At 35.0% G+C, this 23,732-nt stretch overlaps 1 protein-coding gene across 7 annotated transcripts in view; it reads left to right on the forward strand.

The window, feature by feature from the left end:
• PCDH9 (protocadherin 9) overlaps nt 1-23,732 on the forward strand; it is a 918,360-nt gene that overhangs the window by 601,354 nt on the left and 293,274 nt on the right. For 4 of the 7 annotated variants that reach the window (XM_027588304.2, XM_027588303.2, XM_027588306.2 and 1 more), the window contains one exon: nt 1,368-1,569. In XM_027588304.2, coding sequence (XP_027444105.1) covers nt 1,368-1,569 — 202 coding nt within the window. Of the gene's footprint in view, nt 1-1,367; nt 1,570-2,180; nt 2,234-23,732 lie in introns of all 7 variants that reach the window. The other 3 variants (XM_027588307.2, XM_027588309.2, XM_027588310.1) reach the window with 2 other exon arrangements.

Consider the following 23,732-nt stretch of genomic DNA (forward strand, 5'->3'; position numbering starts at 1 on the left):
ATACAAGGAGAAGTACATTTCAGATATTAATGTTCAAGTTTGGCTTGCATATTGTGGAGCACTCACCTAGGCACGTTTCAAAATCTATTGAGGGGAGAATGAGATAGTTGTGCATGAAGGTGAAATGTGCTACAATAGACTCAATTAGCACCATTTATGATTATAGTTTATGTGATGTCGGCATCAGTTCATTAAAAATGTACTGAGCTATCAAGTCATTTCACACAGGTCATTGAACAGCAATAAAGTGGTATCAGCTCTTCTCCATTATGACTCTGAGCTGGATTTGAACCAGTGACTCATAGGAAATAGGCTATGTTCTATTGTTGTCTATAAAAATGCATTTATGGAATGGCAGTATATCTATCTATAGCATTTTGTGTCTAACTGCATTCTTTTTTCTTTGGAATGGATACAATCTATAAATTGCCTCTTGGCAAAACACACAAGTTTTAGGTATTATAAAGTGATTATATACCTTATTATTTATATATTCATAATTTTGTTAAATATGAGTAAAAGTGGTCACATGTGACATGATATTGAAAGGTCTTTTGACTGTTAAAGCCAAATGAAAAATTAGGTGCAGTCAGACATACAGCACAAATTTACTACTCTCATATAATTCCAGAAGTCATAAATCTCCACCCCACACAGCTGTAAATATTCTCATATCTCATGGATTACATCAGCTAAAAGAACATTTACCAAGAGTACTAAGCAGCAATCTGTGCTGAAATGCATACTTTTATTTTATTAAAACACTAAAATTTATTGAAGTACCCATACACATATTTTAGATCACTTCTAATAGTGACATTGTACAAATAGATGCCAAAATAATACTCCAAACATCTTTCTGCTGGGATGTTCTATAATCAATGACTGGTAGTAATATCTGAGCCAGTTGGCAATAATGAGTTCTTTGAAAAAAAGTACCTTAAAATCATTAAGTAAACAAAATGCCTGTTCATTCAAAAGAAATGGAATGTCACATCATCTATGTATTTATTCAGATCTATGGAACAAATATTTGCATATTTCTGCTTATTTCAAGTTTTTTTTTTAAACCGCTGACAACTAGTATATTCTTATTTGCTTTTCTTGCTACAATTTTCAACGGTTTACCATTAGTGTCTTTTTTGTTCTTCAATTAAACAAGACTGAATTTCCTTCTTGTATTTTCCAAGTTAGACATGATATAGTAAATAGCAAATGATAGATTTCGTTCCTAGCTTTGTTCCAAGTTTTATCTGTTTTGCTCTTACATTGTATCACGTGTTGAAAGTTGTTTTGATGTTGCGTTCCACCATGCCCTTTTTATCTGGGAGGAGTGTTAATCACGTGTCCTGTGATCTTCTTTGTAGTCGCAGCGCCGCGTTACGTTTCACCTCCCCGATGGCTCCCAGGAAAGCTGCAGTGACAGTGGTCTAGGAGACCACGAGCCGGTGGGTAGTGGCACCCTGATCTCACACCCTCTTCCTCTGGTTCAGCCACAGGACGAATTCTACGACCAGGCCTCTCCGGACAAGAGGACTGAAGCAGATGGCAACTCTGACCCCAACTCTGGTGAGTCCCCTTAAGAACTGTGACTGCTGGGAATTCTGGTTTTTCTCTTGTGTGCATTTGAGTTCTAACAGTGATTTGGGGGAGCAAGTAAATGGACATTTGGTTGGTTTTTACTGGCTTTCTTGTTGCCGTATTCAAAATATCATCAAGTCTACTGTGCTTGTTGTTCTGTGGAATGATGTTTTCCAATGAAGACTTAAAAAAAAAAAAAGATAAAGTAGTTGATTAAAACAAGTGTGAAGAGGGGTGATAGTGATTTGGGGGTTTTGCTTTCCTTGTTTCAGTTTTGGATATGTTTCTAACCAATGCATTGAACAAGTGGAATGAGTGAGAGAGAATTAGCAGAAAAGTCTTTATTCTACACAGATCCACACCCGTACCTTAGAAATCATTGCCCATTCAAAGTAAGCCCTGTGAGGGTACTTCTTTCTTTGCCTTTGGAGGAAATTTTGGGCAAGGACTATACCTTTTTTGGTGTTGCTGTTACTTTTTTTTTAAATCCCTGATGAGTTCACTAATATTAAAAAGTTAAAAATCTAATTCAATACTTATGTCCTGTCCAGAGTAATGACCATGATTTCTACTTGATTTAAATTAAAACTGTTTTCTAGCTCATCTTGAACCTGCATCAAACTGGTCACCTACAGTGAGAAATGGGGATAGGGTGAGTTTTCCCTAATTTTCTAAGCTACTTCTCTTCTACTGCTGTAGACATTAAGGTGCCTCTGGCAATTCTGTGGTTGAAGTAAAAGACCAAGAGGAGGTAAAAAGCACAGAAAGGCTTTCTTAACTCATCCTGTTGTGAGAATCCAGAATTGGTGTTCTCTGACTTCCAGGATTTTAAGCTGCCTCTTTGTTTCCAGGGCTGTGGTTGGGGATCTTTTGAATGTATTATCCCTCCTCTCCCTGAAGCTGGCATCCATTTCTGCAGGTTTCTCTGATAAATGACTTTCTTCTCGTTGGCATGTCTAGTTATATTGGCATCTTCTTTCTGCTGAGGTTTCTCCCTACCCTAGCCAATCTTAGGAAGATTTAAGTAGATTGCACACCAGCTCTACTTCTTGACCTTTCTTTCATGTTCTGTATCTTCGGCTCATAAGGAAAACATCTTTTAACTTCACATATCCAGAAGGGCAGGCCATATGCAAAGAGGAGACTTCTTATTACAAAACATTTGGGAGAGCAGGCCCATGGTCCTCCTTAGATTTCTTGGTTTTGATTAGTCTAAGCACCACTGAATGTAAGTGGTTCCATTGAATTATCCTTTCCTGGACTTGTGTGAAGAGGTCAGGTGAGTAGGAGAGCTTTTTTCTAAACTGATTTCCCGGTTTCCAACTTCCCCCTCTTCAGTTTTAAAACATCTCTTAACTGTCATTAAGCTGAGAGTACGAAACTGGTTCTTGGCCTCCTCCTCCCCATATGGGAATGGTTGGATTCTCTTGTCTTTGGGCTTCAGCTAAAACCAAGACAGAAAGACTCCCATTTTAAGAAAATAGTTTTAGGTCTTGTCTATATAGTTCACCAGCGTTGTTGTTGTTGTTTGTTTGTTTTTTACAGAAGTAAAAGGAAAATAGGGGGGAGAAAGTACACAGAAATATGGTTAACCTAAGTTGCTTAGGCCAGAACTTTATCCAAAATGTATAGCTACTCCCCCAATGCCTTCTTAGTCCAGGGCAGTAGCACTGAGTGAGCTGCCAAATGGGAGAAGTTAGAAGAGATTCTAAAGCCAAAAATAAAAGGCCCTTTCGAAATAGTTTCAAGAGGTCCCCAGAGTTTTTACCGATCTAGTCACACGGAAAAAGAGCCCCAAGGGATGACACACCCTTGCACACTCAACATTCAACCCAACACAGTGACCTCACCCACGAGAACATGGTCAATAAAATGTGTTAAATTTCTCCTTGGTGGAGACAGCATCCTTATTCATCATTAAGAAAGAAGGAAAATAGGCAGGTAAGGAAAGGAGGTGCCCTGAGGGACCCTGGAGGCCAACTATATTTTTGACATTTAACAGGACTTAAAATTTTAACCTCCTCTGTAAATGTCTAGAGCAGAATTAATTAGAATAGCCTAGAAATATTAAGAGATTCATAGCTAAATGGCAATTCATATTAGAATAGTATTATGATATATTATCTTAAGATTCCACAGTCACATTTTTGTAATTAACTTTGAGGAATTTGTGAAGTGAGGTAAAGCATAATTGATGCAGTATTCTTCAATAGTAATAATCTTGCTATTCAGATCTAGACTGTATCCTTTGTCTTCATTGGGATTTTCTGTCTGTGGTGTGATAATTCTTGAAGAGCCAAGATTTTGTAGTAACCATGCTATATCCATATAAATCATGAATGTCTGTATTATCTGTACAATTATTAAGTATTGAATCTGTATGGATTCCTATTTTTTAAAATATTATGCCTCTCAATAAAAAATCTTTAAAGATTAGTAGTAATTCCATAGTAACATTTTCATTATACTTTTTAAAAAGAAATTAATAAAAAGAGTATCTTATGGGGGAGTTTTTGGAAACATTAGGCTTTATTATAGGGTCTTGCTTCTACACACACACACACACACACACACAGTGGCATTGATCTACAATATTCTTCTTTACTTCCAACCTCCGGGTTGTTGGCATCATAACTTTTATATTCTATCAAACATACGAATTTTGAAAAAAAATTAGGAAAGTATGAAGGTTTTTACATGCAATTCCAAAAATAAAGTTTGTAAATTATGTTATAATTGATGGTTTTTATAAATAATATTATGTAAAATCTACAGTAGTCTTTATTGTATCAGATGTGACTCATGCCAACAATTTAGATGTGCTGGACATACAACTTTCTTTTTTCCTTTCATTTAAAAAAAAACAAAACTTGAATCCCCATTTCCCTAGTGTGACAGAAACTTCACTTTTCTCCCCTCTCAATTTCGTATGGTCTACATCATGCCAAAAAGAATTGAAATATTCTGGTCCCTTGGTCATCTGCCCACTTCCATGTCTACTGAGATGCCCCTTGTTTGATTGGGTCTACATGTGTCTCAAATGATACTGCCTTCAACCCAGCCTTCCTGGCCCTTTCATAACTACTATCATTGCCTTCACGCAAATGAACATGGGCAAAGGAGTTTGTGCAGGCTCACTCCGTGGTGCCTAGATGCATGGTGAGTTTATCACTTAGGATCTTCCTGCTTCTCTGAACTCTGCTATGGAATCTAGCCTCAGGACTCTGTAATCCCAATCCACTAGGTTTCTCTTGAGGTCTGCCCAATGAGCACCAAGTAGAGTCTCTCCCCTCATTTCTATTTCTTTCATCCCTTTCTTTCCCAGCAGGGCTGAGTAAATGTTTTTAGTGTCTGGAGTTGGAGATCCCCCACTGTATTTCCTGATAGTTTTTCACAAAGACACAATTCCTCCAACTTTCTTTTTTCTTTTCTTTTCTTTTTTTTTATTTTCTCTAGTAGCAATTGAAAAAATAATCAGCGTGGTAGGTTTAGAACTTCAAAAAATAACAGAATGCCTTTTACCATTCTCTACCCTGTCTCATCCTCATCTATGCAATGAATTTAAAGCCAATACCTGTTTGAAAAGGCTGGGGTAGGTAAAGGGATATATACAAGCAGAAAAAATATATATATTTATTAATACTTCAAAATTATTTTCATAAATAATTGTGAAAATTATATTGTGTTTATTGCTAAAATAATTGCAGAGCATGCTATTAAATTATATAGTGAGTGAATATAAAAATGATAAACATAAGAAATTATTCCTTTTTAATGAAGAAAAAAACTTATGATGAAGAACTTCAACCCATTAGTCATTGATTACCACATGAAATCCAGTTCTCATAGGAAATCCAAGATATATACTTGCTTAGTATATTAATTTATAAAATGAACTTGTGCCCTAGAAACTTCTAGTGATGACCAGTAAGTTTGTTTCTTTTTTCAGTATCATAAAACTTTTTTAAGACAATTGTGGACATATGAGTATGTGTTGGGTTTTAAATGATAATTAAGAATTACTTATTTTGTGAGATGTGATAATGGTATTGTAGTTTTATTAAGAGAAAACCCTTTACTGGTAGTGATGGGTTTTGAAGAATTTATAGAAACGGCAATATAATGTCTGGAATTTGTTTTAATGATACTCCAGCAAAATACTAATAATGATAATAATGGTGATAGTAATGATGGGAATAAATTAAACAGTGAAATGTTAGTGGTTGTTGAGGTTGGATAATGGATATGTAGAGCCTTATTATACCGTTCTTCCTATTTTTTCATGTTTTAAAATTCTCAAAATGCAAAGTTTATTTTAAGTATATAGTGGGAGACTGATATAAAACTCAGAACCAATATATGAAATATCCAAGTTCTTCCTTTTTCTATTAATTGCTTTGAACCAAAGATGTGGTTTATTATACAAAAGTATAGCCAGATGGTTGTGTATATAGCAATCATATTTTATACATTGAAGTATATTTCAAATGGTGAAATTGCAATTAAACAGATTTTCAGTAATTACATTTGTATTTGGAAGACTAGAATGTAAATTGGCACTTGCCTCCATTAAAGACCTTTTGAGTAAAATAAAGTCTTTGAAAAGTTCTCTTTAGAATTTAGCAATAAAATCATTCAGCGGAAACCTCAGCCCTTCTCTGTTTTTATGACACCCAGGGGAAGTTTAAGGAGAGGGCATGACAAGTATCCTTTGGCAACCAAATAGATGGTGTCTCTATGTTCTAGCCACATCTGAGTCTTAGAGCAGACTTACTCAGCTACACTCACATGCAAAATGTCTTGTACCGAGTCTTGTCATCTTTTCCACATGTAGAGACTTAGACTATTCTCAAATAGCAGGGTAAATCATATTTCTTTAAGAAGTTAGCTCATTATTGTGATCATACACTCCATGTATAATTCAATAAAATCATTACTTCTAAGAAGATACTAAGGGGGATTTTCAGTAGAAGTTTGCTATTAACAACTGTAACTAGACCGATGAAAGAATTTCACTAACTTAAAAGCAAACAAAAACAATTATGTGATCAGATCAGGAACACCTTATTACCACTAATTCAGAATTAAGGCTTAATCTTGTACCATTGAGAATCATGAATAGAGTTATTTTTATATCTGGCATTTCATTTAAATGTCACTTTAAAGGATTTTCTGCTGTTTAATCATGTGCAAAATTGCAGATTATATTTACTTTATTAAGCCCTGTCTGTTCCTATGCTTCTGCCTCTACCTGGACTGTATGTGAATCAGTTTGTGAACTTCTCACTAAGGATAATTTTGATACCTGAGGATATGTGTGGGTAATATTTGTTCAGGTCTACTTATGAGTCAGGAATGCTAATAAATGTTTTAATGTATTGTTTATGATTCCACACCAATATTACAAGTTAGATAGTATTATAAGTCAACTGAATTTCAGAAAATTTCAGTTATTTGTCTGAAACTACTTAAGAGATAGGTGAGATAGACTATGAACTTAGGAGTGCCTGACTCCACAGCTTTTGCTCTTACTATTCAGAGAAACCACCTTCACTGTACATATGTTTTACAGCAGTGTCATCATTGGCATTGAGTTTGAAATTCTAGGGCACTAATTTTTATATATATATATATATATACACATATACATACATATATATATATATATATATATATATATATATATATTACATGTACCGTATATATACATATATATGTGTATAATTATATAGGTATATATATCTTCCAGCTGCCCTAAGCACCTCCTTCTGGGGCACCTGGGTCGCTCAGTTGGTTAAGTGTCCGACTCTTGATTTCCCCTCGGGTCATGATCTCAGGGTCGTGAGATCGAGCCCCGCATCAGGCTCTGCTCTGGCTGTGGAGCCTACTTAAGATTCTCTCTCTCCCTCTGCCCCTCCCCTTCCCTGGAGGGGAAAAAAAAAAGCTCCTTCTCAGGCTGTTGGAGAAAACTCTCTATGCTTCTGGGCAGACTTTAGGGATCTGGATCACATGGAAGTGGGCTCACCTTTCAGCTCTCATAGCAGAGTTCTTTTCGACACTAATCTTATTTTTTAAGAGAAGATTTGGGAAATTGAATCTTAAGAAGATGAGTTGGTTGAATGGTCCACTAGTGAGGTGAACAACTTGTGAGAGATCTGTTCCTGCAGTTTTGTTTGTTTTTTTTGTTTTTTTTGGCTGTGGGTTACTGGCAATTTCGTCCTTAGTAGAACCCTGCAGACCATACAGTATAAAATATTTTTATACAGAGGCATTAAAAGGGAAGGCTTTGCCTATAGTTACATAGTTTGCGAGTCAAGAATAAAACTCACAAATTCCACCTCTTGCTTAGTGCTCTTTTCAGTGGAATAATTTTTCCTTTTCATGACACTTATACCTTTTCTTCTTTTTTTTTTTTTTTCTCACACCTTTTCCTCAAAGAAAACCTGTATGATTTTTTGGTTAACAATTGTCTCTCCCATTATCAGTAAGGACTATTTGCTCACCTTTCTATTCTCTGTGCATGACAGCACCTGGCATAGAGGAGGCCAGCAATGTGTATTTGTGACCAAATGAATAAATCAGTATTTCAAAAACTCATGAAACACAGACAGATTAAAAATGTTCTATGAAGATAAAAATGAACGAACAAACAAAAGCTACAGAGAAGTACACCATGTTAACTGTAGCTATCTTCAGTTTGGAACATTGACTTCTCTTTTTAATTGTCTATATTTTACACAATTTTAATAATGTATTCAAAATTATATTTTCATTTGGTGATGAGGTGACATAAATGGAAAGCACCTGATAGCTGAGAAAAAAATTCATTCTTAATACTACAAAATTTACGTTAAAATTCTCTTCCTGTCAGTTGTACATGCTAAGAAATATTGAGAATTTAAAATATCCGGGCATGAGATACAGACTGTCATTTTGGGAAGAAAAAAATAAACAAGTTAATTAAATAAAAAAGACTTTGAAAGATTCAGAAAAATTATATAAATCCAAATTTCAATCCTAAGAATTTGTGCTAATACTAACCTGCAGAAAAAAACAATCATTAACCATAATTTGCTTTGAGAATTAAACAGGAATTTGATTTTTTGGCACAGTATTGTATTAAATAATTTTATGAACTGTGCTTATAATTTTTCTAAGTAGCCTGGGTTGAGCTAATTATACAGACTCAAAGAAAATTGCTCAGAAGTTTTATATTGTCACCTGCTGTGTTCATTTCCCCATGGAATTTTCATAAGCAGTTCATGGTGATCCTACAATACTGGACCCTGAGTTAATGAATGTAGAGTTCCTAGAGAATAGTATAGAGAAAGAAAAATCAATCCTACTGTGATTTCAGTTTAAAGGGGGAAAAAGGTATACCAAAAACCCAGCAACTAAAATAATAATAATAATAATAATAATTTGATTACCCTTTTTATCCTAGAAGACTTTAATTTTTTGCTTTATTAAATATATTTTTCTAAATCTAACTTCAAAACTTATCTATTGTTATCTATTTTCACCTCAGAATCAGAGAGGGCAGAAAGTTTTCTGGAATAGAATCTTCTAGATTATAAACCAAATATTTATCTCCCCATCTCCCCTCTATCTACCTACCATCTGTGTTCTGTTGCTAATAATAACACTTAATGCCTTATAGCAGCACCCATTCATAAACTCACAGTTATCTTTAAGAGTCTGAACATGGTTTGGCTCTGTTCTCTGTGTAGGGTCTCAAAAGCCAGCAATCAAGATGTCAGCCAGGTTACATTCTCATCTGCAGGCAAACCGTGCAAGAATTTACTAAGATTTTTCATACCTTTAGCAGAATTTATTTCCTTCCATTTGTTGGACTGAGCACCCCAGCATCTTTCTGGGCATCAGCTGGTGACTGCTCCCAGCTCCTAGAGGCCACCCTCAGCTGCTAGCTACACATGCCTCCCAACATATCTACTCACTTCTGTACAGCCAGTTGTAGAGACAGAGTCTCTAGAATGAGTTTGTAGCAGCATAATGTCTTCTAGAACTTAACTTAATCACGGAAGTGACATTCTAGCACCATTGCCATATTCTATTGGTTAGAAGCACATCTCGGGTCCCGCCCACACTCCAGGGAAGGGGATACACATAGTTGTGAGTACGGACCATGAGGGGCCACCCTAAAGTATGTCTGCCACAATCTATATAAAGTCTTGGTCATCCTGATATACCTTCATGTTCAAAAGTTTTTGCTTAAGATCCTTTATTGACTTTTCCATGATTTACTTATTTATTAAATTATCTATTCATTCTGTAAATACTCATGTAGAGGCTGCTGTGGTGCCAAGTACAATGCTAGGTTCTAGGAATAGACATTAAAACCAAGACTTCCAAAGCTTACAAAAACCCTCTGATACCACCGTGGGAGAGCCAGAGTTCTTAATCTAGAGTTCCTTAGTCGGAGGAGGAGAAGCCTATGAGTTGGTTTTTGGGAATCTGTGAAATTCCTGAAATTGTTTTGCAATTTTGTTTTCTATGAGGTATATGCTATGAGCATTTATAGACTGTAAGAAAAAGACCAAAAAAAAAAAAAAGAAGAAGAAGAAAAAGGAAAAGAAACACTGATTTTTTAGAAGATCCTGGATACCAGTATCTTCTAAATACCAGTGAACTATAATAAATGCTAATAGTAAGTGTATAAAAAAGTGGGTTTTAGCATATAATAAGTCTTAAATAAGTAATCAGTAAAGATTCTTTTGATAAAAGTGATACTTTTATTTTTTTTAAATTTCTTTTTAGGTAACTTGTACATTTTTTTTATCTGAGAGAGAGAGAAAGAGCATGCACACGTGCAGGAGCGGGGGGCAGGGGCAGAGAGAGAGGGAGAGAGAATCTTAAGCAGACTCCATGCTGAGCATGGAGCTCGACGTGGGGCTCGATCCCCGGACCCTGAGATCACAAACTGAGCCAAAACCAAAAGTTGGACACTCAACTAGCTCCACCACCCAGGTGCCCAGATAAAGTGATATGTTGAAGAATCGACATTGGATGAACAGAAATTGTCTAAGTAAATAAAATGTTTGTGCATGGGTGTGTGTGCATGTGTGCTAACACTCTCACGAGTGGGGGTTTCTTGGTGCTATGAAAGGTCATGGTGCTATAAAAGTGCATGCTTGTGCAAGCAATGAATAGTTTATTATCTTTGGAGCACATGCAAATATGATTAGCTCCACTACTTGGGCTTAAATTCCTAACCTCCAAAATGGGACTATTAATAATCTATAAAACTTTGGTCATAAAAATTACAGTTTTTGGTAGAGTTATTCACCTAGCACAGAATCTGAAACATAGTAGATACTCAATAAATGGTTGATACTAAATTATTCGAGTATGTGACAATAAATGAAACTGGATTGAGAAATAGGTTGGGACCAGATTTTGAATGATGGGAAGGTTAGGATATGGCGGATAAGGGAAAAGAAAAACTTACGGGGCTTTTCAAGATTTTAGTTTGTGAGACATTGGAGAATTATGCAATTAAATCAATTAGAAAATATAAGAGAGGGCGCCTGGGTGGCTCAGTTGGTTAAGCGACTGCCTTCGGCTCAGGTCATGATCCTGGAGTCCCAGGATTGAGTCCCACATCGGGCTCCCTGCTCGGCAGGGAGTCTGCTTCTCCCTCGGACCCTCTTCCCTCTCATGTGCTCGCTCTCTCTCTTCATTCTCTCTCTCAAATAAATAAATAAAATCTTTAAAAAAAAAGAAAATATAAGAGAAAAACTCAGATTAGGAATTAATAATTTTTTATTTAATTATAAAGTTTGAGCTGCTGGACAAGATAATCTAAGAGGTAGGAATACAATTCTGCATTGGAAATTGGAAACTAACAAAATAGAAGGTGAATGAAATTCTTTGAGCAAATATGATTATGAGGAAAGAGAAGAAACCCAAAAAGAAATCATGACAAACCTTAACATTTAAGGCAGACAAAGGTGAAGGTGGAGTGGAGTAAAGATATTCAAAAGCCTGGGGAGAAAGTACATAGGCAATGATATTTTTGGGGAATTAATGTGAAATTGTTATTAAGAACAAAGACTGTGGAATCAAAATAATCTATGACCTAATTCACTGACCTTGGGGCCACAGGGCTATTGGCATTTAACACAGGCTCAGTTTACAGGTATCATTATATTTTATTGTTATTATCAATAGACTGTGGAAAAGTATAGAACAAACTAAACATGTATCTGATTATTTAGCAAAGTTTCCTATCAAGTTTTAAAAATTACCATAGTCGGGGCGCCTGGGTGGCTCAGTTGGTTAAGTGACTGCCTTCGGCTCAGGTCATGATCCCGGAGTCCTGGGATCGAGTCCCGCATCAGGCTCCCGGCTCAGTGGGGAGCCTGCTTCTCCCTCTGACCCTCTCCCCTCTCATGCTGTTTCTCTCTCTCTCTCTCTCTCTCTCTCTCAAATAAATAAAAAAAAAATCTTTAAAAAAAATTACCATAGTGAATTCTGAAATGCAAAATTGTTACACATTTAAAGAAAGAAATAAAATTCTAAAAAAAACAAAAACGTTTGTGTCAGATTCTAAAAACATTATGCTTTGAATTCTTTTCATGCGACTTTTTCCTATTTATCATATCTGATGGGTGATCTCAAAACATCACTATTTGCTAAAGATTGATTAAAAATTATATAGTAAAGCGTATTTATGCTCCAATATCTGCATTGTTTTACTTTAAAATGCTTATGTTCACTTTATTATTTAAAGTATTTATTACTAATTATTCACAATACATTTTCTGTTTTATTACCATTTTTTTTAAATAGGTACAATGAAATGACTTTTTAAAATATTACCTAATGTAGTTAAAAGATGGCTGTAAAACAGGGAAGGACATGAGCTTTCTCTGCTGGACAGTTTGAGATCTCATCAATTTAAAGTATGACTTTAATTCCCCAATATAATTAGCTTTGAGTAGTCATTTATTATAAATACTTAAAAGGTTTTAATAATATTCTCTTGCATTTGAGCTAGTAAACCAGGTCACAAAGTGTTTAGTATTATAATAGAAAAAATCTGTAGTAACAATATGCCTCCTAGTGTAAAGTAAGGGTAATGTCAACTTTCATTGGTGTGGGGATGGAATCACATCTCCATAGCTGTATGCTGTCACATGACTCATGCTTTAAGGACCCATAAGGAGAAATGGCAGTACTTAACCCTGGATGTGTGGTATGCCCTAGAGGTGAAATAACTATTATTTGTATGTCTGTGTATATAATAATGTGAGAGTGGTAGAAGTGATAGATAGAGATAAGCAAATCAGTAGTTATATCTAAAAATAAGAAGCTTACTGATTTCATTAACTCTTAGAAGCATAAAATTGTTTTTATTTTTTAAGCTCAAAATAAAACCATCTCAGAAAACATGGAAATAATTACTAACTATAAAGGTCATATACTCATAAAATCAAGCTAATATCTTATTTCATCTTTTTTTTTTACCCATCCAGAGATTTAATTTTTTTACATTTTTTTTATTTTGTTATGTTCTGTTAATCACCATACATTTCATCTTAGTTTTTGATGTAGTGTTCCATGATTCATTGTTTGCATATAACACCCAGTCTCCATTCAGTACGTGCCCTCTTTAATACCCATCAAATCATACAAATAAATAAATAAAATAAAGAAGTTGTCCATGAAGTTCTAAAACAATTTGAAATTTTTGACAAAATTATAAATGTTTGTCTGGAATGTCCCAATTTACCTTAACACTATTTTGACACACATATCTTCCAGTGAAATTATTCTGATTAGTGTGACTAACAAATACTTATATGCCCAGATTTTAATTACCCTAACCCTAGAGTAAGTTTGCCAAATAAAATATAAGATGACCAGTTAAATTTGAATTTCATATAAACAATGACACTGGGGGAGGATCTGTGTCTGTCCCACATATAGCAATATTGCAATGTACCTTGTAATATTTAGGACTTACATAGGCTAAAAAATATTTATTTATCTGATATTTAAATTTAATTGGTTTTTTATTTTTTCTAAATCTGGTGACTTTACCCTAATGATACACTATTTTAGTAAAATGGCTTTAAATGAATTAAACCATATAATTCAAATATTATGAGGATATCCCTGCTGTATATTTAATTGTAAATAAATTTCAGAGCAGTGATTAATTGACCTTATATTAGAATTAGACATGTAACACTGCCCCATGTAAAAACATCTCTTTACTTAAAAAAAAAAACACATCAGTTTCTGATATAGTTATTTCTATGTCCAGAAAATAATCATATGTCAACATTAGAAGTTCAGCTTGTACTTATATTCAACACTATAAATGCATTGTTTAGTCATTGAATGATGATTTCTATGTTGGTCTGTTACTGTTGTTGCAAACAGAAATTCTGGTTGAAGTTTTTAATTCATGATTGTTTTGTTTGTTATTTCTTTTGGTACATCATATTTTAGGATTCTTTATGTTTTCATTGGCTTTTACATGCTTTTTCTTTTCCTTTCAATATCTAATCTGTAGATTTTAGGATCTTAACCACTTTCAGGAGAGAACCTTTGTCAACATGGGAGGAGGTGGAGAGAGAGGGAGAAGGGGAGAGACAGTGTTTAATTTGTTTCTGGAATTTTAAGGCTTTGCTTACATACCCTAGAAAATATATCCATCTAGAAAACACAAAATACTTTTTAAAGACCTTAAAAGAAAGACAAGAGGAAATGTGTTGTACTGGTCAATAGCTGTGGAGCTAGACAGACTGAGCACAAACCAGGCCAGCCAAAACACCTTGGCAGGTTACTCTGCCCCAATGACACCTATCACATGGGATGAGCACCAGACTACTTCCCTGTAGACTTACTGTATAGATTGTAATGGGTTAACACATGTAATTCACTTAGAATAGTTCTAGCTTCATGGTAAGTTTTCAATTATGTTAGTCTCATGTAACAATTAAAGTCAAACTTAAATAGTTATGTAAGCAAACTCTTTGGCTTCAACTCTGTTCTCACAACTAATACACAAGGAAAGAACCATGAGACCCATCTTCCCTAAATTCCAATTTCTTGCTGACCAGTTGAAGCAAGATAGGTATTTTTTTAGTGTATCGTGAATCATCAATATAATGTCTTAGCTCTGCATTTTCACATATATAGAAAATTTCGTGTTTAAAAATTGTGATTTAACATGTTTGAAATGTTACATAGATTTAATAAAAAGAGAGAGAGAGCTTTTGAATAATAACATGGAAGAATTTGGCATTTCTATAAGATCAACCCAAGCATCTACAAATAGATTTAACTGGTAAACAGTTATATATGAGGAATATTAATGAAAATCTTATGATATTCCAGAATCCTTATCTTTACTTGAATTTGGGACCTTTACTAGATTTATTCCTAATTGGCCAGAAAACTATTTCTTTGCAATTAGTAATAACCTAACTCATAGATATGCAAACAGGCAATATACTGTACTTTGGGCAAATTTGCCATTTAATCTCTGCAAATCAACAGTGCAGTTAAAAATAACATAATAACAATTTCAATTTCAATGCTCATTGGAAGGAAGGAATTAAACCATAAACTTCCTAAAGTGCATGCACTGGTTTCATTGATTTTTTTTCATGTTTTTGTATTTTGATATGAACAGCTATTTTATCATTCCTCAGTATTCAGATGAAAAATGCTTTCACACTGGCATAAAATAAGAAAATCTGAACTGGTTTTTAAAATATGCCATGAAAGAAAAAAGAAATTGCTTTAGTTAAGGAAGGGTGTATATTATATTGTATTTTTTTAAGATGCTAAGCACTCTATGACAATTGTGAAGCTATATCTAGGGACCAAAAATAGATGTAGGGGCCCCACAAAACAATACACTGAGTCTTAAGGAAGGTGCCATCCTGTCATAGGAAGAGTGGTGCCTCATTGGAATATTTTCTCAAGGCCTCTCTTTATTCAGGAAATATATTTTTTAAAAGAAGTAAAAAAAGGGTTCTTCATTCAGAAGAGATGTTGAGTTCTGATTTAAGCTCCTTAAGAAATAGCTATAAGGTATCTAACAGTAACTCTTTAGTAATCTCTCCTAAGTCAGAACTATTGTGCAGTAGATTATGTTTTAAAAATCAGAAGTGCAGGTATTTTGAGCCAGAAATACCAATAGTCCACATACAGTAAAGTCTTGACATAAGTGACAAGCAACATAAGAGAGAAGAGAAATTGGTCTATAGTCTATCAATTTTACATGATGCTAGCACAGTCGGAAGGCTTTTTAGTGCTTTAGTTTGTTTGTTGTTCAAAAAAGGTATTGAGTAGGAAGGTATTTTATGATCTGCAGGGCCCCAGGAACATGTGCTTCGGAATAAGGGAAATTGAGGTTGACATCCGCCCTGTACTTTCTAGTGATGCTTGAAGTCTCAGGGTCTGTCTCTTTCTCTCTGTCCCTGTTTCTCTATTTCTCAATCCCATCCTCTCTCCCTTTATCTCCCTTGTTCTTTCAGTCTTGCTCTCTTGCCTTCTGTCTCTTAAGATCATAATGTAACTGTTGAAGTATTAGAAATAATTTAAGCAAAGTGTCCTGAATAAAGTCTGGCAGATATAATCAGAGCTCAAAAATGTCAGTAATATTGTTATTAGTGAGAATTGCTCTCTCTCTCTCTCCACACCTAGTCCTAACAATATGACGTTTCTAATCAAATTTGAGTTAATAAACTGAAGAGATAATTTGAGTGAATAAATGAGGAAAAACCTGTGAGATATTTCCATGAATCATGTGCTATGTGCCGGCATTTTTATGAACACAGGGAACTGAATTTTGATTTTCAGACAACATTTTATCTACTTCATAGTTTTCAAAAAGAATTATAGTTTAATGAATTTTTTTCAAATATAAAATCAGAGGAAAGGCAAGATGCATAATATGAATAGCTTAGGTGGTTACTGAGTAGTTTTAAAATTCTCAAGTGGTCACCTTTTCAAAATAATCTGCCAAATGTATATGGAAAGTATATATTTTCATAAAGAGTTTTTAAAACTGAAAACCCACTCTGTCTTCTGTTATGCTTATCTTCACACAATAAAAATATATAAATTATTGATTTAAGTCACTCTAATAGATATTTGAATTAGTAATAGTAACCCATAGTGAAATAAAATTACCGTAGAAGAGATAAGGACAAGATAAAACATGCACTTATGATATGTATTTTTATGTTAACAAAAATGATAAATTGGTAATAATTTGTATATTACACTAAAAATGCTATTGATACAGAAATCAAATTTTCTATTTCATTTGGAGTGTGTTTCTATTTTCCTTATATCTTCAGTTGCTTATTTATTTGGACCCCGAATGAATTGGGGGCAGACATTCTGATTCATTGTTAGAAAGCCTGATACATGGCATGGATTTTCTCATTTTCCCTGAATTGTATGAGCACCTGAGATAATGTCTCCTTTCTCCATAGCTCAGTATTCCTTTCCTCTTTGATATTAGCTACAACGTGATCACATGCTTGCAACGTTACTGACACACACCCAGTGATCTCACTTAGTACGCACCACACCAAGTTGGAGGTCTCCATGGAGGGAAAAGGCAAAAGTAAAGGGAGACCTTGAGAGGAGACCTTGAGACCATTAGTAAATTCCTTTGTTACTATTCAAGGTTATAGTCTATCGAGATCATCTTCTTTCTGTTTTCCTTACTGACAGGTTATTTTTCCTCCTCTCGTAATTCAAGATGCTAATTTTGCCCTACAACATTTTAATCTATTTCCCCACTCTTTTAGGCACTGTTACTTCCTTTCTTGTCCTGTGGTGACGTGGAGGTCGAATGGGCCAGCATGCCTAAAGAGTCCCTCGGTTTGATTCTGGGCCTGAGTGTAGCTTAGGGTATCTCCTGCTTGGAGGAGTTTGACAGAACTTTCTTCTATTAGCCTTTAGGGTGAGGTTCAAACTCTGTCTATTCCCTTTGCCTCTTTCCTAGCACTATTAGTTTGGGGAATTGGAGGTTTGAATGAACAATGTGACTTGTCCTCTTATTGCAAGCGGCTGGAACAAAATGGTAACTATAATGCTGTCTCTCTGTACTAGTGAAGCAAAATGAAGGGCCTTTTTAAATATTGAAATTGTTTTTCCCTCTCCACTGTTTATTCAGAAGAAATGTGTGAGATCGTAAATATGTGAGACTTTGTAATTATTAAAAATCAGTATGGTGTCCTTAAAGTTTTAGACTTTAGCATGTTTTCCCCAGGCAGTAAGAGTAGCTTATGGAAATTACACAATAAATTAAAAGTTTAATCTTAAACTTAATGATACTCTGTAAACTCTATAATCAGTTATCATAGATATCTAACTTATAGTTTTGCTGAAAATTTTTATTAGCTTTTATCTATCTGTTTATGTTTTGAAGGACAGATATACCACAAAATATGCAGTTATGAAATACCGTCTGATCCAGATTGTCCCCAAAGAAGCAAATTTCTTCCCTATACACCTTATTCATTGGTTCCTTCTTTCATTCAAATATTTTTCATTTATTCCAAAGTCTATTTATTGCAAAAATTTCCTTTTTTAATTGATTCACACAGTTGGCAAATTTTTACTGAATCCTTATTTCTGTTGCAGGATGTTGAAGAAACGCATTTTAAGAATGTGTTATTTTTCATGTGCTTTTGTCTACTTAAGTAATGCTCATTTTACTCACACTTTTTATGGAAAGGAGGATTTTGTATAAAATATGTAATCACGTAATAATAATTAAATAAGTTATGAAACAGTCTCAAAAATAATCAACTCCTTAACTGGAAGATTTCCTCAGTCATTTAAATTATGACTTAGGCGAATATTTATCAGGAAATTTTACAATCCAACATCTGGATCACCATTACAATGAAAGCAGAAAGACCTATTACTTCATCCTCCTTCTAGGGGGGCAAGCAGATTTTACTCCAGAATTCCAGTGCCCTTGCCTTCAGCAAATTTGGCCGAGCACTTGTTGCCATCTAACTTATTTATGAGTTTATATTAGAATGGAAGCTCCATGAGACGTTTTGGTCAGTGCTGTATCCCCAGTGCCTAGAGCAATGCCTACCACACAGGGGGCACTTAATCAATGTGTTAAAAAAACAATGAATGAATACGAAAAGCACTCACTGCAGTCGTATTGGGTGTTCAATACACAGTAGGGAGGGAAATCTGTACATTTTTCTTAACACGGATAGAAGCACAAAAAATGTTGCAGTGACCCTCTGTGCCAGAGGCAGTGAACCAGCCATTTGTTCTCCTAATTCTGATTATGTGTGGGAAAAATAAGTGAGTGGGTGAGCCTTGTTCCTCTGTAAACTCTAATCCGAAGAACCATTGATAGATGAAAGGGCTGCCTGCAGCTTAAAGAGCTGCATGAATGCTGAAGGCAGCCTTTTGATTTCCATTTCACTCCACCAAACTGCATTTTAGATCCTGCAAATCTTGGCAAACCCTCAAGAAGGTGGATGCCCCTGTTATCCAGAATAATGAATTGTACTTGAAAAAGTGAACTCAGCCAATGTTGCTACTGGAAAAAAAAAATGGCTCTAGCACATGATAAATGAATATTTCTGCCCCACACTGAGAATTATGGGAGAAAAAAAATGCAGTCATTTGAGACACACATGACATTGTATAATATTGTCTTTTTATCGTCAAGTCTATTAAGATAATGTATGGAAAACATGTTTATTCATCTGGCAAAACTGATAAATAAATAAAAACTGTTAAATAAGTAATCAGAGTGTCAGTTCTACTGAATAGTCTGTCATGTGGACACTTTATTTACTGTTTAGCTGAAGGCTGAACAGGACAGACCAGGAGCCAAGTAGACAATAACTTTTAAATATAGATGAGGCTTTATTATTGAGCCTGCAGTTCAATATTTGTAAGAGCTGCTTGTAAAAGTCACGTATCGTCCTTTGGTATTTTCTCCTTTGTTCCTTTATGTATTTTCTTTCAGAGCTTTTAATTTTTAACCTTTGTATTTAACAATGTAAAATATCATAGGAAGTACATACAAGGAGTCCTGGATACTACAAAGTTACACATGTATTACTTGTTGATTTTCGTTCCTACCAAAAGGCAGTTTCTGCATAAATCCAGTGATTTTGTCCTCAGGTAGCATAATTTGGGACAGCTGTAGTACAAATATTATTTTGGTCAAGTATTTTATCCAATATGTAGGAAATATAGATGAATCTACAACTCCAATTTGTTTGTTTGTTTGTTTTTAAGATTTTATTTATTTATTTGACAGAGAGAGACACAGCCAGAGAGGGAACACAAGCAGGGGGAATGGGAGAGGGAGAAGCAGACTTCCTGCCGAGCAGGGAGCCTGATGTTGGGCTCGATCCCAGGACCCTGGGATCATGACCTGAGCCTAAGGCAGACGCTTAATGACTGAGCCACCCAGGAGCCCCACAACTCCAGTTTATAGATATGTATGTATGCCAGTTGTAGTAAATTTGGATAGAAGATATATTTGATATGCCATAAATATTCTTGAAATTAATATTATTGCACTAATATGGGAAATTTCAGATGTAATAATATGCTAAAATATAAATCTAAAGGATTCGTATGCCTCCTTTATCATCCAACACCCAGAAACCTAGTAAATGTCACAGTTTGATCAGTATGTGATTGCCTCATCTAGTTGGAACTTTTCAGCCTTACTTAAAACCAAGTATTAAATCAGAAGGAGAGACTATAGAAAGTGATGCAGTTGTCGTTCCCCCAGCAGAGATATCTTTCGGGAAGACTGTGTAGAAATTACTTGCAAAACATTCATCTTAATTAAGAGAGATATGCTAATGTTGGATGGAATAAATGTATAATTAGTAATATATAATAACTTACCTGAAATAATAGAGATTTCTTTTTTATATTTAGGTCAGCAGAAAAAATTAGTTAGGTTGAATAAAAACTATTACTTGTCCCATTATCACAAAGAGTTGCTGAAAATAAATGTGTACATACATAACTTTTATCTATCTGTATACAAATTTAAATTCTTTTTAGAATATTCTATTCTGCAAAGAAAGACTACAGTAAAAAATCATCTGTTGAGTCAGGTGCATTGGAAAAACATTGATTTCAAACTGAAAAAGAATCTCTTTCTTTGAAGCAAGCAGAAGAACTCTTGAGCTGCCGAGAGAGTTGCTGACAGTCAAAGAAAGCATAAAATAACAAAATACCAGAGACAGGGAAGTCAGAGAGTAAGGAAAAATGGGGCCAAGATTGAGTGCTCACTTTGAGGAACTACATTTTGGAATATAAATCTCACAACCCAAAATATAAATTATAAAAAGTAGTATTTATAAAGAGGAGTCAAAATATCTATCATAAATGAAAAGGAAATGCATTAGCCATGTTTAAAGAGAATCTTACTAGAGAAAATCAGTGAATGAAAAACTATACCAAAGTTCAATTGAACAGGCATATACTATGATTTTGTGTTCTTGTACTGGTAATTTATTTGGTAATATCATGTATTTTTTCTTTTTTTTAATATAATGTATTATTTGTTTCAGAGGTACAGGTCCGTGATTCAACAGTCTTACACAATTCACAGTACTCACCATAGCCCATACTCTGGGTGGCTGGGTGACAGACTGTTTCTTTTGCTGTGCAAAAGCTTTTTATCTTGATGAAATCCCAGTAGTTCATTTTTGCCCTTGCTTCCCTTGCCTTTGGTAATGGTTCTAGGAAGAAGTTGCTGCAGCTGAGGTCGAAGAGGTTGCTGCCTGTGTTCTCCTTGAGGATTTTGATGGAGTCCTATCTCACATTTAAGTCTTTCAACCATTTTGAGTCTATTTTTGTGTGTGGTGTAAGGAAATGGTCCAGTTTCATTCTTCTGCATGTGGCTGTCCAATTTTCCCAACACCATTTGTTGAAGAGACTGTCTTTTTTCCATTGGACATTCTTTCCTGCTTTGTCAAAGATGAGTTGACCATAGAGTTGAGGGTCCATTTCTGGACTCTCTATTCTGTTCCATTGATCTATGTGTCTGTTTTTGTGCCAGTACCATACTGTCTTGATGATGACAGCTTTGTAATAGAGCGTGAAGTCCGGAATTGTGATGCCACCAGCTTTGCTTTTCTTTTTCAGCATTCCTCTGGCATTTCAGGGTCCTTTCTGTTCCATACAAATTTTAGGATTATCTGTTCCATTTCCTTGAAAAAAGTGGATGGTATTTTGATAGGGATTTCATTAAAAGTGTAGATTGCTCTAGGTAGCATTGACATCTTCACAATATTTGTTCTTTCAATCCATGAGCATGGAACGTTTTTCCATTTCTTTGTGTCTTCCTCCATTTCTTTAATGAATATTTTATGGTTTTCTGAGTACAGAATCTTTGCCTCTTTGGTTAGATTTATTCCTAGGTATCTTATAGTTTTGGGTGGAATTGTAAATGGGATTGACTCCTTAATTTCTCTTTCTTCTGTCTTGTTGTTGGTGTATAGGAATGCCACTGGTTTCTGTTCATTGATTTTATATCCTGCCACTGTACTGAATGCCTGTATGAGTTCTAGCAGTTTTGGGGTAGAGTCTTTTGGGTTTTCCACATAAAGTATCATATCATCTGCAAACAGTGAGAGTTTGACTTCTTCTTTGCCAATTTGGAGGCCTTTTATTTTTTTGTTGTTGTTGTCTGATTGCTGTGGCTAGGACTTCTAGTACTATGTTGAATAGCAGTGGTGATAGTGGACATCCCTGCAGTGTTCCTGACCTTAGGGGGAAAGCTCTCAGTTTTTCCCCATTGAGAATGATATTCACTGTGGGTTTTTCATAGATGGCTTTTATGATATTGAGGTATGTACCCTCTATCCCTATACTCTGAAGAGTTTTGATCAAGAAAGGATGCTGTAGTTTGTCAAATTCTTTTTCTGCATCTATTGAGAGGATCATATGGTTCATGTTCTTTCTTTTATTAATGTATTGTATCACATTGATTGATTTGCGGATGTTGAACCAACCTTGCAGCCCAGGGATAAATCCCACTTGGTTGTGGTGAATAATCCTTTTAATGTACTGTTGGATCCTATCGGCTAGTATTTTGTTGAGAATTTTTGCATCCATGTTCATCAGGGATATTGGTCTGTAATTCTCCTTTTTGATGGGGTCTTTGTCTGGTTTTGGGATCAAGGTAATGGTAGCCTCAAAATGAGTTTGGAAGTTTTCCTTCCATTTCTATTTTTTGGAACAGTTTCAGAAGATTAGGTATTAATTCTTGAAATGTTTGGAAGAATTCCCCTGGGAAGCCATCTGGCCCTGGGCTTTTGTTTGTTGGGAGATTTTTGATGACTGCTTCAATTTCCTTAGTGGTTATATGTCTGTTCAGGTTTTCTATTTCTTCCTGGTTCAGTTTTGGTAGTTGATACATCTCTAGGAATGCATCCATTTCTTATAGATTATCTAGTTTGCTGGCATATAGTTGCTCATACTATGTTCTTACAATTGTTTGTATTTTTTTGGTGTTGGTTGTGATCTCTCTTGTTTCATTCATGATTTTATGTATTTGGGTCATTTCTCTTTTCTTTTGTCTGGCCAGGGGTTTATCGATCTTAATCATTCTTTCAAAGAACCAGCTCCTAGTTTCATTGATCTGTTCTACTGTTCTTATGGTTTCTATTTCATTGATTTCTGCTCTGATCTTTATTATTTCTCTTCTCCTGCCGGGTTTAGGCTTTATTTGCTGTTCTTTCTCCAGGTCCTTTAGGTGTAGGGTTAGGTTGTATATTCAAGACCTTTCTTGTTTCTTGAGAAAGCCTTGTATTGCTCTATAGTGTCCTCATAGGACCGCCTTTGCTGCATCCCAAAGATTTTGAACAGTTGTGTTTTCCTTTTCATTTGTTTCCATGATTTTTTTTACTTCTTCTTTAATTTCCTGGTTGACCCATTCATTCTTTAGTAGGATGCTCTTTGGCCTCCGTGTATTTGAGTGCTTTCCAACTTCCCTCTTGTGACTGATTTTTAGTTTCAGAGCACTGTGGTCAGAAAATATGCAGGGAATGATCCCAATCTTTTGGTACCAGTTGAGACCTGATTTGTGACCTAGGATGTGATCACTTTTGGAGAATGTTCCACGGGCATTAGAGAAG

The sequence above is a fragment of the Zalophus californianus genome, chromosome 3, assembly GCF_009762305.2.
Source record: "Zalophus californianus isolate mZalCal1 chromosome 3, mZalCal1.pri.v2, whole genome shotgun sequence".
NCBI lineage: Eukaryota > Metazoa > Chordata > Mammalia > Carnivora > Otariidae > Zalophus > Zalophus californianus.